Source organism: Arachis hypogaea, chromosome 20 (assembly GCF_003086295.3).
Source record: "Arachis hypogaea cultivar Tifrunner chromosome 20, arahy.Tifrunner.gnm2.J5K5, whole genome shotgun sequence".
NCBI classification, from domain to species: domain Eukaryota; kingdom Viridiplantae; phylum Streptophyta; class Magnoliopsida; order Fabales; family Fabaceae; genus Arachis; species Arachis hypogaea.
The window spans coordinates 136,824,987-136,837,693 of NC_092055.1; the positions used below are offsets into that span (position 1 = coordinate 136,824,987).

At 36.4% G+C, this 12,707-nt stretch overlaps 3 protein-coding genes across 5 annotated transcripts; 1 reads left to right on the forward strand and 2 right to left on the reverse strand.

Moving 5' to 3' along the window:
• Positions 1 to 932: 932 nt before the first annotated feature.
• On the reverse strand, positions 933 to 6,907 carry LOC112782578 (PI-PLC X domain-containing protein At5g67130). Of its 2 annotated transcripts, XM_072230746.1 has the most exons (6): positions 6,462 to 6,688; positions 5,746 to 5,883; positions 4,909 to 5,212; positions 4,565 to 4,788; positions 4,392 to 4,478; positions 933 to 4,315 (listed from the first exon to the last, which is right to left on the reverse strand). In XM_072230746.1, exons 1-4 carry the CDS (start codon positions 6,543 to 6,545, stop codon positions 4,619 to 4,621), a joined length of 696 nt encoding a protein of 231 aa, XP_072086847.1. In that variant the 5' UTR covers positions 6,546 to 6,688; the 3' UTR covers positions 933 to 4,315; positions 4,392 to 4,478; positions 4,565 to 4,618. The 2 variants fall into 2 exon arrangements, with proteins under 2 accessions (XP_072086847.1, XP_072086848.1); XM_072230747.1 differs by lacking the exons at positions 933 to 4,315; positions 4,392 to 4,478; positions 6,462 to 6,688 and adding an exon at positions 6,701 to 6,907 and having other exon boundaries at positions 4,680 to 4,819.
• LOC112782577 (receptor-like protein kinase FERONIA) lies at positions 1,315 to 4,172 on the forward strand. The gene has a single exon (XM_025825030.3). It carries the CDS (start codon positions 1,315 to 1,317, stop codon positions 4,021 to 4,023), a length of 2,709 nt encoding a protein of 902 aa, XP_025680815.1. The 3' UTR covers positions 4,024 to 4,172.
• Positions 6,908 to 7,632: 725 nt separating the features above from the next.
• Positions 7,633 to 11,373, reverse strand: LOC112782579 (probable 3-beta-hydroxysteroid-Delta(8),Delta(7)-isomerase). 2 transcript variants are annotated; one of them, XM_025825032.3, is made up of 7 exons: positions 10,963 to 11,373; positions 10,603 to 10,701; positions 10,368 to 10,521; positions 9,268 to 9,490; positions 8,456 to 8,602; positions 8,221 to 8,329; positions 7,633 to 8,140 (listed from the first exon to the last, which is right to left on the reverse strand). In XM_025825032.3, the coding sequence occupies exons 4-7, from the start codon at positions 9,407 to 9,409 to the stop codon at positions 7,873 to 7,875; spliced, it is 666 nt and encodes a 221-aa protein (XP_025680817.1). In that variant the 5' UTR covers positions 9,410 to 9,490; positions 10,368 to 10,521; positions 10,603 to 10,701; positions 10,963 to 11,373; the 3' UTR covers positions 7,633 to 7,872. The 2 variants fall into 2 exon arrangements, with proteins under 2 accessions (XP_025680817.1, XP_025680816.1); XM_025825031.3 differs by having other exon boundaries at positions 9,268 to 9,564.
• Positions 11,374 to 12,707: the final 1,334 nt, after the last annotated feature.

The window sequence follows — 12,707 nt, forward strand, 5'->3', positions numbered from 1 at the left end:
AAATCGGACCGTCCGATTTATATTAAAAAATTTGAGATACAAAAAAATCAGACCTTTCAATTTATATACTTTTCACAATTTTAAAAAATACCAAAAATTATAATGTTAGAATATATCATCACTTTTATTTCTATACCCAAAAAAAATAGCCTCGAGCGGCATTTCATAAAAATATTTAATTATTATTATTATTATTTGAACAAATAAAGGTCTCAAGATGCAAGCTCCAAACACTACAATCCAATGGAGAAGCGCGCGTCATCCACTAATAGAAGATAGAAGTTGTGCGAGCCAGAAGGATGATGTTAACACATTTAAAATATTCATATAATAATTAAAGAAGAACACGATATAATAATAATGGTAATAAATTTTGATACAATAAAATTTTTTACATAATTATTTAATAATATTCATAATTTAAGAAATAATTATTTGTATGTATAAAATTTGTGTTTTGAAACCGTGGATGCACAAAAACTAAAGCCATAATAAAAGAATAAATAAATTGATTAATGCGAAACTTTATGCCTACAATTACTAGATACAAAATGCATAACCTCTCATCACATTATCCTTTGATACTAGACAATGTTTTTTTATTAACTATATTATATGTATACAAAAATTATATAGTAAATTAATTATTCATATAAAATATATATTAAAATTATATAAAATAATATATATTTATATGCCATTTTTGCCAAAAAAAAATCAAATTGGGTGTGTTAATTAATGTGCCAAGAGCCCAAGACCAAGAGGATACCATTTTTGCAACCAAAAAAAAAAAAAAAAAAAAAAAGATAATCAAATTGGGTGTGCTAATCGTGCAGACAAAGTCAAATCACCTTAGATAGTAGCAGTTTAGTATAATATCTAATCTATTAGGGTTTGGTGTATATATATATATAGCTGCACACGTTTTCAAGTTGAGAAATGATATTTTTATTACTGTATATTGTTTGTTTGTGTATGTTCTTTTATATTTTATTAACTAATTTTTAATATCAAAAATAAAAAATATACACAAAATAGAAGACATATATGATGATGATTGCTCTTCAAAAGTTGAACAAGTCAAATAACGGAAGTACGGGGTCACTGATTCACTGGAGTCACGTAGACTTTGCTACTTGGCTGCTTTCAATTGTTCAAAAATCACCACCCAATACTTTTCAAGCTTTCTTTCTTCCTAGCAGCTACCAAGCAAACAGAACAATGGTCTCTCCTCATTAATTCTTCATAATTTCCCTGATTCGTTTTGCTCCAAACCTCATCTGCAATTGAACACTCGACTCTCCTTGTTCAACCATGAACTTGAAGAGTTATACGTATAGCATAACCTCTGCCATATCCACTCTCCTTTATCTTTCTTTCTTGTTCCTCTCGGACTTGGCCATATCTATTGAAGCTTATGTTCCAGTTGATAGCTTCACCGTCAACTGTGGCTCAACTGGCAATTTCTCCGACGGTGAAAGGTCATGGAGCGGAGACATAGACTCAAAGTTCTTAAGTCTTCAAGACACAAAAACCATCGTTGCTCAACCAGCCACACAAGCTTCTCCGAACAAAGTTCCATATACCAGTGCTCGCTTGTCTAACTCTGAATTCAGTTACTCCTTCCCGGTCACAGTTGGCCGAAAATTTGTTCGTCTCTTCTTCTACCCTGCTTCTTACGCTGGCTTTGACCGTAATAACGCCTTCTTCACGGTCAAATCCGAGGGCTTCACACTCCTTAAGGATTTCAACGCTTCGCTCAACGCCGATGCTGCAAACAGGGACACCATCTTTAAAGAATACATAATCAACGTGGATGATGGGCAGAGGATCAACCTAACCTTCACTCCAAACACATCCCATCCAAATTCTTACGCGTTTGTGAATGGAATTGAAGTGGTGGCCATGCCCACTGATCTCTACTTCACTGAACCCAGCGGACAACAAGTTGTATTTGTGGGTCAGCCAGGCGCCGCATACACTATGCAAAACAGTAGCGCCCTGCAGACAGACTACAGAATCAAAGTTGGCGGCAACACAATCTCACCTAAAGCTGATACTGGCATGCTCCGGAATTGGGCAGGAGATGATGCTGATTATTTAAGAACGCCAAGTGCTCTGTATATGCTATTCGCTAATGAGACCGGAAAGATGAACATCACTGTGAGTCCTGATTATGAAGCACCCATTGAACTCTACAGAACATCACGTGAGATGGGCAAGAATGGAACTCTCAACCAAATGATAAATTTGACCTGGGAGTTTCCTGTTGATTCTGGCTTCACCTACATGCTCAGGCTTCACTTTTGCGAGCTAGACCCAAGCATTAATAAAACCGGTGACAGAGTGTTCAACATCTACATAGCAGGCCAGTTGGCGGAGGACCGTGCCAATGTTCTAAGATGGAGCAAACAAAAGGGAATTGCTGTACAGAGAGACTATGCAGTTACGATCCCAGGGACTACTCAAGACAAGTTTAACCTTTCACTCCAAATGCATCCTTCATCATTCGTATGGTACAGCGACCCTTTCTTGAACGGCCTTGAAATCTTCAAGATTAGTGACCCCGCTTCGAACAGCCTCGCCGGGCCGAACCCGAACCTGGCCAGTGTCCCGGGTCAACGCAACCCGCCAAAGTCAACCAACTCAAAGAGCAGCAACAAGGCGACTATAATCGGTGTCGTGGTGGGCGCAGCATGCGGCGTCGTTTTGCTCTCTGCTATCGCCTTCTTCCTCCTCAGCCGTCGCAACAAGACAAAGACGAGCGTTATCCTGAAGGACTCAAAGTCCAACAACACCTCCAAGTGGGGCCCACTCTCCTTCGCCACGACCAAGTCAACCAGCACACAGAAATCTTCACTCCCCTCCGATCTCTGCCGCCACTTCTCCCTCGTCGAGATCCGCGCCGCCACAAACAACTTCGACGACCTCTTCATCGTCGGTGCCGGAGGATTCGGCCACGTGTACAAGGGCTACATCGACGGCGGAACCACCCCCGTCGCCATCAAGCGCCTCAAGCCAGGATCCCAGCAGGGAGAACACGAGTTCATGAACGAGATCGAGATGCTCTCGCAGCTTCGCCACCTTCATCTCGTTTCGCTAATCGGTTACTGCAACGAGAGCAACGAGATGATCCTGGTCTACGATTTCATGGACCGTGGAACCCTCCGCGACCATCTCTACAACACCGAAAACCCTTCCATCAAATGGAAGCAGCGGTTACAGATCTGCATCGGTGCAGCGCGTGGACTACACTACCTTCATACAGGCGCGAAGCACACGATCATCCACCGAGACGTGAAAACCACGAATATCTTGTTGGATGATAAGTGGGTAGCTAAGGTTTCTGATTTTGGCTTATCGAGAATTGGGCCTACCGGTAATACTAAAGCCCATGTGAGCACAGTAGTGAAGGGTAGCGTTGGGTATTTGGATCCGGAGTACTATAAACGACAGCGTTTAACGGAGAAGTCTGACGTGTACTCTTTTGGTGTGGTGTTGTTTGAGATACTATGCGCAAGGCCGCCTCTGATCCGTACGGCTGAGAAGAAACAGGTATCGCTTGTTGATTGGGCGAGACACTGCTGGAACAACGGGTCGTTGGGTCAGATTGTGGACCCCGCTTTGAAAGGCTCTATTGCTCCCGAGTGTTTGAGGAAGTTCGGTGAGATTGCTGTTAGTTGTTTGTTGGATGATGGAACGCTGAGGCCGTCCATGAACGACGTCGTTTGGATGCTGGAGTTTGCGTTGCAGCTTCAAGAGAGTGCGGAGCAGCGTGACCGTGCGATTGGGATTGGGATGCCTGATGGTGATGATGAGGAGGATCGTGCGGTTGAGAAGAGAGAAGAGAGTGATGACATGTTTAGTAGTGGAACCAGCGTTGGGCAAGTTTCTGACTTTAACAAGAGTAGTGGTGTGAGTATGATGAGTAGTAGTGGAGATAATAGTTATGGTAATAAGGACACTGATAGGTTTTTGTCTGGGACTGTTTTCTCTGAGATTATGGATCCAAAGGCTCGCTGACGCAAAAATCAAACGCCAACAAATTCCATAATTGGTTGCGCTTACTTTTTTGAGTTATATGGTTAGTCTATGTTGGAAGCTGCTTTTAAGATTGTATATGAATTAATTTCTTCTATATAATAAAAGACGTGTAAGATTCTCTTGGTAAATGGCATTGGTAGGATATGATATTGAGAAAGTATATTTGCACAAAAATTGTAGAGGTTGATAATGGAACTATATGGCATGCAATAATGGACAATTTTTGTTTCACTGCCTAATGTGGTGAGCAAGCTTGTGAACTAGTCCCAGCCTGAAAATGAAAGATTCAATATGTTTAATCTGTTGCGATTTTAGAAAGCAAGAGTGGAATTAATCACTTTACTTACCACGCAAGAATCAACGTTATCACATCCGCATAAGAGCTTCCCATTTAGCATGTCCACAGCTTGAAACGATCCTCCTTCTTCACTCTTCTGTTCAATAACCCAAAATTAGTAGTTTAACAACTTAAAAAAAAAAAGAAGAGGAGAAAAAGTGAAACTATTTCTATTCCCCCTACCTTGTAATAATCAACGGCAACGAAATTTGCCCATCGATTGCTGGCGGCACCATGTTAAGTTTGCAGCATGTCAATAAGAGATGCCGAATTATCTGAACAAGTAACTGGCTTAAGCGGAACTGAACGAAAGTAATTAACCAACACTAGGGATTTGCTTTTGTCATCAAGATTTGATGATTCTGCCCTGTTTGGGCAGCTACCTGTTTTTCTTCCACCATCTCCATCTGCGGAACTCATTAAGTCAAGATCACCAAACTGAAAATTGAGAATGGAATCAAGCAAGAACATTGTACGTGTTAAGAATGAAAAGGGTTATAAATTATAATAGATGGTGTTTTTCATACACTGATTTTCAACCATGTAATTCCATTGGTAAGCAATGCCTTCACTTTGTTCCTTAGACTTGACTGAAGTGAACACAATTAATCTTCGGTTTTTAGCAACCATATCACTCACTAGAGACCAATTGCCGCCGTTTCTCGGCATATTGGTAACCGGAAACCAAAATTTCTTCAGGCCGACGACACTAAAGACCTTTTTCAATCCGTTTTGTGTATGAATGTAATCTTCCAATATGAGTGTGACAATTTCTGATGGGTTAGCTGATAAGAAAGCTTCAATTTCCTTCAATGTACCTATAGCTGGTTCCTACTAGTATAAAAAGGTGCTAATTTATTAGAATAGGTCAAAAAGAAAACATAACTAGTGAGAAATAGTTACACAATTATATACAAAAGCAGTGTAGTCATGGCACTGGCCTTGAGATGAATGGCATAACCAAACATCTCCATCAAAATCGTACATGCCTAGCATTAGTCCCCGAACTCCATTCTACAAATGAAAGACAATGATGGAAAAACAAAAATTGTGACCTTATAAACTATGCTTAGTAATAAGAAAGAATCATAACACAAATGGTTAAAAAGTGTGACCCATGAATTATACTCATTATAGTTGAATAGAAATAGAGGACAAGACGTTTGGTTGATCGGACAGTGGATACAAAAAAAAAAACTCTTGTGTTGTAGCATGTCCTCATTCTTTTTTAAAAAATTTTACCTATAACCAAACACAATACAGTACAAATTTTTGTGTCTCTGTATCCCTGTGGGCACGGTCCCAAAAAGGAACTAAAGATGGCCCAAGCATGTACAAAAAGTTATTAGCAGTTAATGGCATACACTTAGCTGGTGCGTTATGCTGTCCTCTTGATTAGTGATGGTTACTTGAGGAACTCCTGTTTGAGAAGGTTCTCCATCAATTGCAAAAGCGTTGTGTGTTGTTAAATATGCATATTTGTTGAATGGAAGAGAGTTATTCTGTTAGGATAAAAAAAAAGAGAGACAAACAATGAACAACAGATGAAGATAAATAGTCATGAGTTTCCGGTTTTCTTCACCTTACGACAATATGCATGTTATGAAGAAAAACAAGCAAACTGTAAAGAGAAAATGAAAGAATAATGCTAAAAAAATTTGCACTAATTGACTAATATATTTATTTCTGTGCTTCCTTCATTCCAAAACTGATTTATATATTAGGACACTATTTATTCTAGAGTATTATTTCTATGGCACAATATTCTTATTCTAAAATGAATAATGATCACGAAGTCATTCTAAAGAGATAAATAGCATCTTACTATGAGCTTAAATTGATCTGTGGTGCAAGACCAAAAAAAAAAAAAAAAATTGATCTGTGGTGGATGATCTCACACACTTAGAGCCTGAAAATCCAAGCGTACATGAGAAACAATAGAGCCCAGCTCCACAGTCATCATTGGAGGAGCAATTATCAAGAAGCTGATCAAATATTTTAATTTAAGCCAATAAGACAAAAACAAAAAACCATAAATAGATGGCATGATTAGATAGAAGTTGAGGTGGAAAACACAAACCATGCAGTCTCCATTAGAGCAATCAGCAGCAGCATCATTGCACAATGTAAAAATTACCAAAAGCAAGAACAGCAGAGAACCCATTTTTGTAAAGAGAGAAGTTTTGGATTGGATTGGATATTAGAGGAGTGTATGTCCTAAAGAAATTCAATGAAAAGAGAGAATATAGAGAATCGTATAAACAAGGCTAATGCTGAAACAATACTATTATTTTAGTAATTAATATGATAATTATTTACATTTACATTGGCAAGTATGAACAATGGAACACGGCAGAGCCAAAAGGGGAATACGGCTATGTGCTTGTGTTGCTTATTTTGCAAGTTTTCTTCACCAACCAGACTACCTTCTACCATTAATAAAGCATAGTAATACCGATTGAAAGAGGTGAGTTGGACTTTTATATGGAGGATATGTTTGGCAAAGTAGGGTGAACTATCTTGTTAGTGACTTAGTGATTAGTTCCGTATGTTGTAAGTTTCATGAGATCAGTAGTTTGATTCTCCTCTCCAAATATAGAGTAATTTGTAGTCTTACCAAGTTTACTAAAAAAGACTCATTAATATCCTTTGCCATCCAAAATAAGTAAATTTTAGTTAAGTTTGACAATGAATTCCTTCGTTGGTCAAATTTAAGTGCACCATTCTTTAGGTAGAAAAGAATAATAATAATAAAAAAAAAAAAGATTGTGGTTGGTCAACCATTGGGGTGATAATTACCAAGGAACATTACCTTTTGATTTTTGATTTGACAAACAGTTCTCTCCAGTTGATTAAAATCTCCTCCTTCACAACTTGTGGAAGTTCTGAAAGTAAAAAACTAAAAATCATAACACTCACTCAGCTAGTTTCTAAAGTCTTAGTATATGAAAGAGACCGTATTTTTGTATTGAACAATGGATCCATTGAGACTTGTACAGTACAATTCAAGTAAACATGCTTCACTTGATGCAGCAATACTAATGCATCAGAAGTCAGAACCATTCTCACTCTATAAAATTCAATGCTAAGATCAAATTCTGGCATAAGATAACAAATATTTTCTCTATCCAAAAGTAAAGGAAATGGGTGGAGCAATTATAGCTACAGGTAGCAGAAGCACCATGCTTATATCTTCTAGCATGGGCTTTTTTCCAGCGTTAAATTTCATGTGAATAATAAGGGAAAAAATATAGTTCAAAACTAAAAGCATCAAATTCTCACATCACAATCCGGACCTGTATTGTCGAGAAATGTAGTTTAAGAGAATCATTTGACACAATTCTTGGGACATATCCCCCTAACTTGATCACACAAATTAACTGACCCAATCCTTGAAACCCTGTTGCCTAACTCAACTACCATGCATCCACCCCAATTGATTGACACAATTAATTGACATCATTGTTAACTAACAACTTGAAAATGCCTGGTCAACGAACTTTATGTTTTTTTGTCTGGTCTTGTCCCTTAAATGCTGCACAAGTATACTTCCAGCTGCGGATGGCTATGATCAAGGGTATTACAATCCAAGAAGCATTTGCTCCAATATAGTACGCATAATAGTACAATTTGCTTGCAGCGAAATTGTCACCTTCCAAGAGTGCTGTTATATAATATACACCAACTCCATATAGCTGGCTCAATGAGATGGCAAATTGAAGTATGTGGCTATATGACTTTCCAGTAGCTATTGCATACCTGTCATCCATAATAGCAACTGCAGAGTTAAACTACACAAATGAAAAGTTCTCTAGAACGCACACTAAGAAAACACTTACACTGCTAGAAGGGAAGCTGGACCACCAAAAACCGCTGTTAGTCCTTCAACACTAACAATTCCTGCATCCCTTCCAGCATACCTTGAATCCCCTTTGCTATATTCCTTCCCTGTTAAATGTTTCATAAAAAACATTCATCAACTTAAACTGAAGATTTATTTGAAACGTAAGCGAAATTCCAACAATGCTTTATGTAAGGGTTGTGTGGTGTGAAAGAAGTCAAAGAACTACTCACAAACTTCAGCTAGGTAGAAGCCAGTCTTATCCTTGTAGAACTCTGGTGCAAAAACAAAGTAACCTTCAACAATCAGGTGAGTGAGGCCCGTAAATGCCCACCAGCACATCAACAGTCTATCAGTTTTTGTTTTCTTAGGTAGCCGCCCTAGGAGTACCACAGAAGAAATGTAAACAAAATCAGGAACCCTAAGATGATTTCTCAGAGTTGAAAGTGTAATAAATGATTTTATTTCAGAGAGAAACCACAAACTACCAAGTTGGCTTCTATAAATCCAAGATTTCAACGTCTGCATCAAAGGTCAACCTCATACTGTAAAGAAATGTACTGCCATGGGAACTAACTAACAATTGAATAAGTTCACACCATAGAGTTAACAAATTACAGCCAGACCAAAATTTCTCTCTTTCTTTCTTGCAATTTTTTCAATAACAAGCAGACCAAAGATAATCATAGATCTACCTAGTAAATTTTATTGTAGCATAAATATATCTATCTTACATCCTAAACTAATCATCCATTTACCAAAGAGCTTTCGAAACTGGATCTAACTATTGTGACAAATGGCAAACAAGGTTCATTGACAAAAATCCAACATGTTGTGTCATGAGCAACATTTTGAGAGCTCTTAAAAATTGGTGTGTGTTGCTTAGATCATTTTTCATTAGTAATAATATAGGCTCAATTGTAATCATTTTGTAGTAGGAACACAAAAGAAGTATATAAGATGTAACCATCTAACAAACAATTTGCTAGGTTTTCATTTTGAGCAAAATTGAAAGATTTGATTGAAATAAATGTGAGTGAGGTACCTGAGAAGATCCAAGTGAGAGAAACGAGGAGGAAGGTGAAGAATGCGAAGACAGAGAGAATGTTTGACTGAGAGAGGGAGCAGGGAACGTAACCGGGAAGGTGCAAGTCCCTTGGACTGTAGGGATGACCCTCTGAAACCATCTCCTTCAAACTTTCTTCTTCTTCTTCAACGATGGGAGTGTGAACGAGAATGAACGCGCACACTCGGACTTATAAGTCTAGCTGTTATTTGAGGGTGTTGACAATATTTATCAAATTAGACTTCAATGAGATAATCACTGGTTGAGCCCAATCATCTGATCATAATAAATAAATAATTGTAAAAAATTATTAAAAAAATAAAATTTAAAATAACTTACGCAATATGGCTTTTCCAAATTTAATTCAACATTAACCAATTACCTAAAATCTATAAGAATATATATAGAGAGAAAAATCTATAAGAATATATATATAGAGAAAAGAGAATTTGATGTCTAACTTTCGCTTTTTTATTTTAAATTCTTAATGCTATTAATAAATAGTATTAACATAATTGTCATCTTAAAATTAGTTAAAAATATAATATCAGTTAATTTTTTCATTTTTTTATAGTTATTTTTTTTATTTTACACATAATTTTTATCCATGTTATCTTCTTATTTTCAGAGTGCATATAGTACTTTTTTTTTTATTTTTCTTTCACTTAATTAAAAAAAATAATGATAAATGAGAGAATGAGCATTGGCTACTCTTGCAGCTTCTTCAATCTCAACTTGGTCAGCATAAGATCTTTCTAAGAGTATGTTTTCTCTAATTGTTGTCGCAAACAAAGCCGGTTTTTGGCTCACTACTCCTATTTTCGGCCTCAACCATTTTAGCTTCAAACTCTTAACATCATGCCTATCTAGCAAAACTTGTCCTACACACAATTTCTTCAATTAATTAGTGTCACATAACATACCATACCATATCATATGGCCTTTAATTAATATGCATAACTTCAGTTCCAGATTTTTTTAACAAGCAAGTAAACTACATACTAAACAAGAATGCAACTCTACTTAGCCATCACTCAAATTAAGTGAGAAATTGTAACTTAACAAGAATGCAACTTTACCTCATGAAGGGTCATAGAATCTCTCTATGAAGGACACAATCGTGCTCTTTCCGGAGCCGCTGCTGAGCAATCCTCAGTGTAGATGAGTAACCTTAGCTTGCAGTGCTCTATTCTCCCCAACAAATGCCAACACCACTCTGATTTAAACAACAGTCTGCAAAACAAACAAAAGCCTCAACAACATCAACACCAATCACAACACCAACCCAGATTAATACTTTGGTGTATTATTAACCTGTTCAACAATGTTGCCTGCTTGAGAAAGAGCTTCTTGGCCTTTAGTAGAGAGCTTGGCCAAAGTGGTTTGTGAAACTGTGAATGGCTCCAATGATAGCTACAAAGAAATAAATCCGTTTTTAGCAATAATTTCAACAACACAACATCAATTATTTGATTTCTATTCACAATTTCACATGCAGAAAATAAAAAAGGCAGCAACAGAATAACAAATTCATTTTTAGCAATAATTTCAACAACACAAAATCAATTATTTGATTTCCATTCATAATTTCACATTCAGAAATTAGAAAAAAAGCAGCAACAGAGTAACAAAAAATAATTATTCAACAATTATTATTACAAAAAAAATTAATACCTAGGGCTAGAAGCTGGATCTTGGAAGGCTGGAACAGGGCAGAGCTGGCGGTGGTGTGGAAGTGGCTGGGGACAGTGGCTGGGAAGACAGTGGCCGACGCGGTGATGTGGAACAGAGTTGGCGCCGGCGGGAAGTGGCTGCGCGACGGAGGCAGGAGGCGAGACCGGCGATGGTGGCTTCGATTTTCGTAGCTCAAACGGCGGTGGCTGGAAGGACGTTGCGCCGGTGCCCTAGAAGCTCGAAGTTGGGATGGCGGCGGTGGCTGGACGGACTTGCACCGGGGGCTTCGATGAGGTTGAGACGAATTGGGGCTGGAGTCTGGACTCTAGACTGCTGCTTCGCGTTGCTGGAGAGTGGAGACTAGAGAGAAGATGGATCAGGGAATTTAGGGTCGCCCATCTCTGCACGATGAAACGCAACGTTTTTGTTAAAATTTAAAAACCGGCCGAGTCACGGTTCAATTCGACCGACCGATTTAACGGTCCAATGTCGGTTTTTAAATCTGTCAGTTTTATTTTCTGTTCGAATCGTATTTATCAACGGTTCGCGATTCGACCGGTTCCACCGACCGATTCAAATCGGTTTTCAGAATATTGATTAAAATTAATTACTAAAGACAGTATAAAATTTATATTAAAATATAAATATTATTAAAAATAAATTAAATTATATATTTATATATAAATATATTAATAATTAATTTTAGTATATAAATAATATTTTAAAAAATAAATATCTATTATATAAATAAGAATATTACATTCCTAAAAATAACAAAACTTCCATAAATAAAATTAGATTAATATGTACTAAACACAAGAGTGTAACACTACCTTTTCTACATTTTAAACATTACTAAATGTTAGAATTATTAAAATTAATTAGTATTTATTAGAATTATTTAGCATATCTGAATATTTATTATAAGGTATTAATTACGTCTTTATTATTTTGATTTTTTTAAGACGTATAAATACTTTTACATATCGTATCATTTCATATAACTTGAATACAAACAAATTCTTTCTTTATTACTCTTCCTTACCCTTTCTAACACTAAAAATCATAAAGATAAACTTCGAGACAAACCATACTCGCGTAATTTAACAAGAGTTAAAATTATTATATTACAAAAAATGCTAAAAAATAAAAAAAATTATTATTTTTAGTGAATAATTAATCAATAATATCTAAAATTATAAAATAAAAATATTTTATTGGATTACTAAACTTAAAAAAAAAATTAAACTAATAACTAAAAAATTAACCAAAAATAATAATTTCTACTTGCTCTTAAATTGTTTTTCTTAAAATAATGAAAAAAATGAATTTAAGGCGTCAATATTTCAATCTTCAAACGAAATTTGATACTGACAAAATACTATACATATCTTTCAATTTTTAAATTAGATTAGACATGTTTAAAGATTAGGTTCAGTATATAGTAAGCGAGAAATATTAGTTCAAACCAGATAACTTCAATATTAGTTTAGCTTTAAAAAAAAGTTGCCTGTTGAAGCTGGTCTATTACCTTTAAATTTCGATAGGGATGTGTTATTTATTTCATAATAAATCCCTGTTTTGTTAGAATAAATTAATTTTAATAACCCAGATCATCCATATTGAATCACCAAAAATATGTCATAACATAATGCGGAAGCGTACCTGAATTCATAAACATGAATCATACGATTGGAAGAGTTTGGATCTTGTGGTTCTTTCGATCTTCCTCAACCAAAGCCTTC

Coding starts and splice junctions, on each gene's coding strand:
- LOC112782577 (XM_025825030.3), top strand. CDS start 1,315: ATGAACTTGAAGAGTTATACGTATAGCATAACCTCTGCCATATCCACT.
- LOC112782579 (XM_025825032.3), bottom strand. CDS start 9,409: ATGGTTTCAGAGGGTCATCCCTACAGTCCAAGGGACTTGCACCTTCCC. Junction 8,330..8,455: donor CTTCTACCTAGCTGAAGTTT/GTGAGTAGTTCT, acceptor AACATTTAACAG/GGAAGGAATATAGCAAAGGG. Junction 8,141..8,220: donor CCAGCTTCCCTTCTAGCAGT/GTAAGTGTTTTC, acceptor TATGGATGACAG/GTATGCAATAGCTACTGGAA.
- LOC112782578 (XM_072230746.1), bottom strand. CDS start 6,545: ATGGGTTCTCTGCTGTTCTTGCTTTTGGTAATTTTTACATTGTGCAAT. Junction 5,884..6,461: donor GCTCTAATGGAGACTGCATG/GTTTGTGTTTTC, acceptor TTATCCTAACAG/AATAACTCTCTTCCATTCAA. Junction 4,789..4,908: donor TTACATGGTTGAAAATCAGT/GTATGAAAAACA, acceptor TGAGTTCCGCAG/ATGGAGATGGTGGAAGAAAA.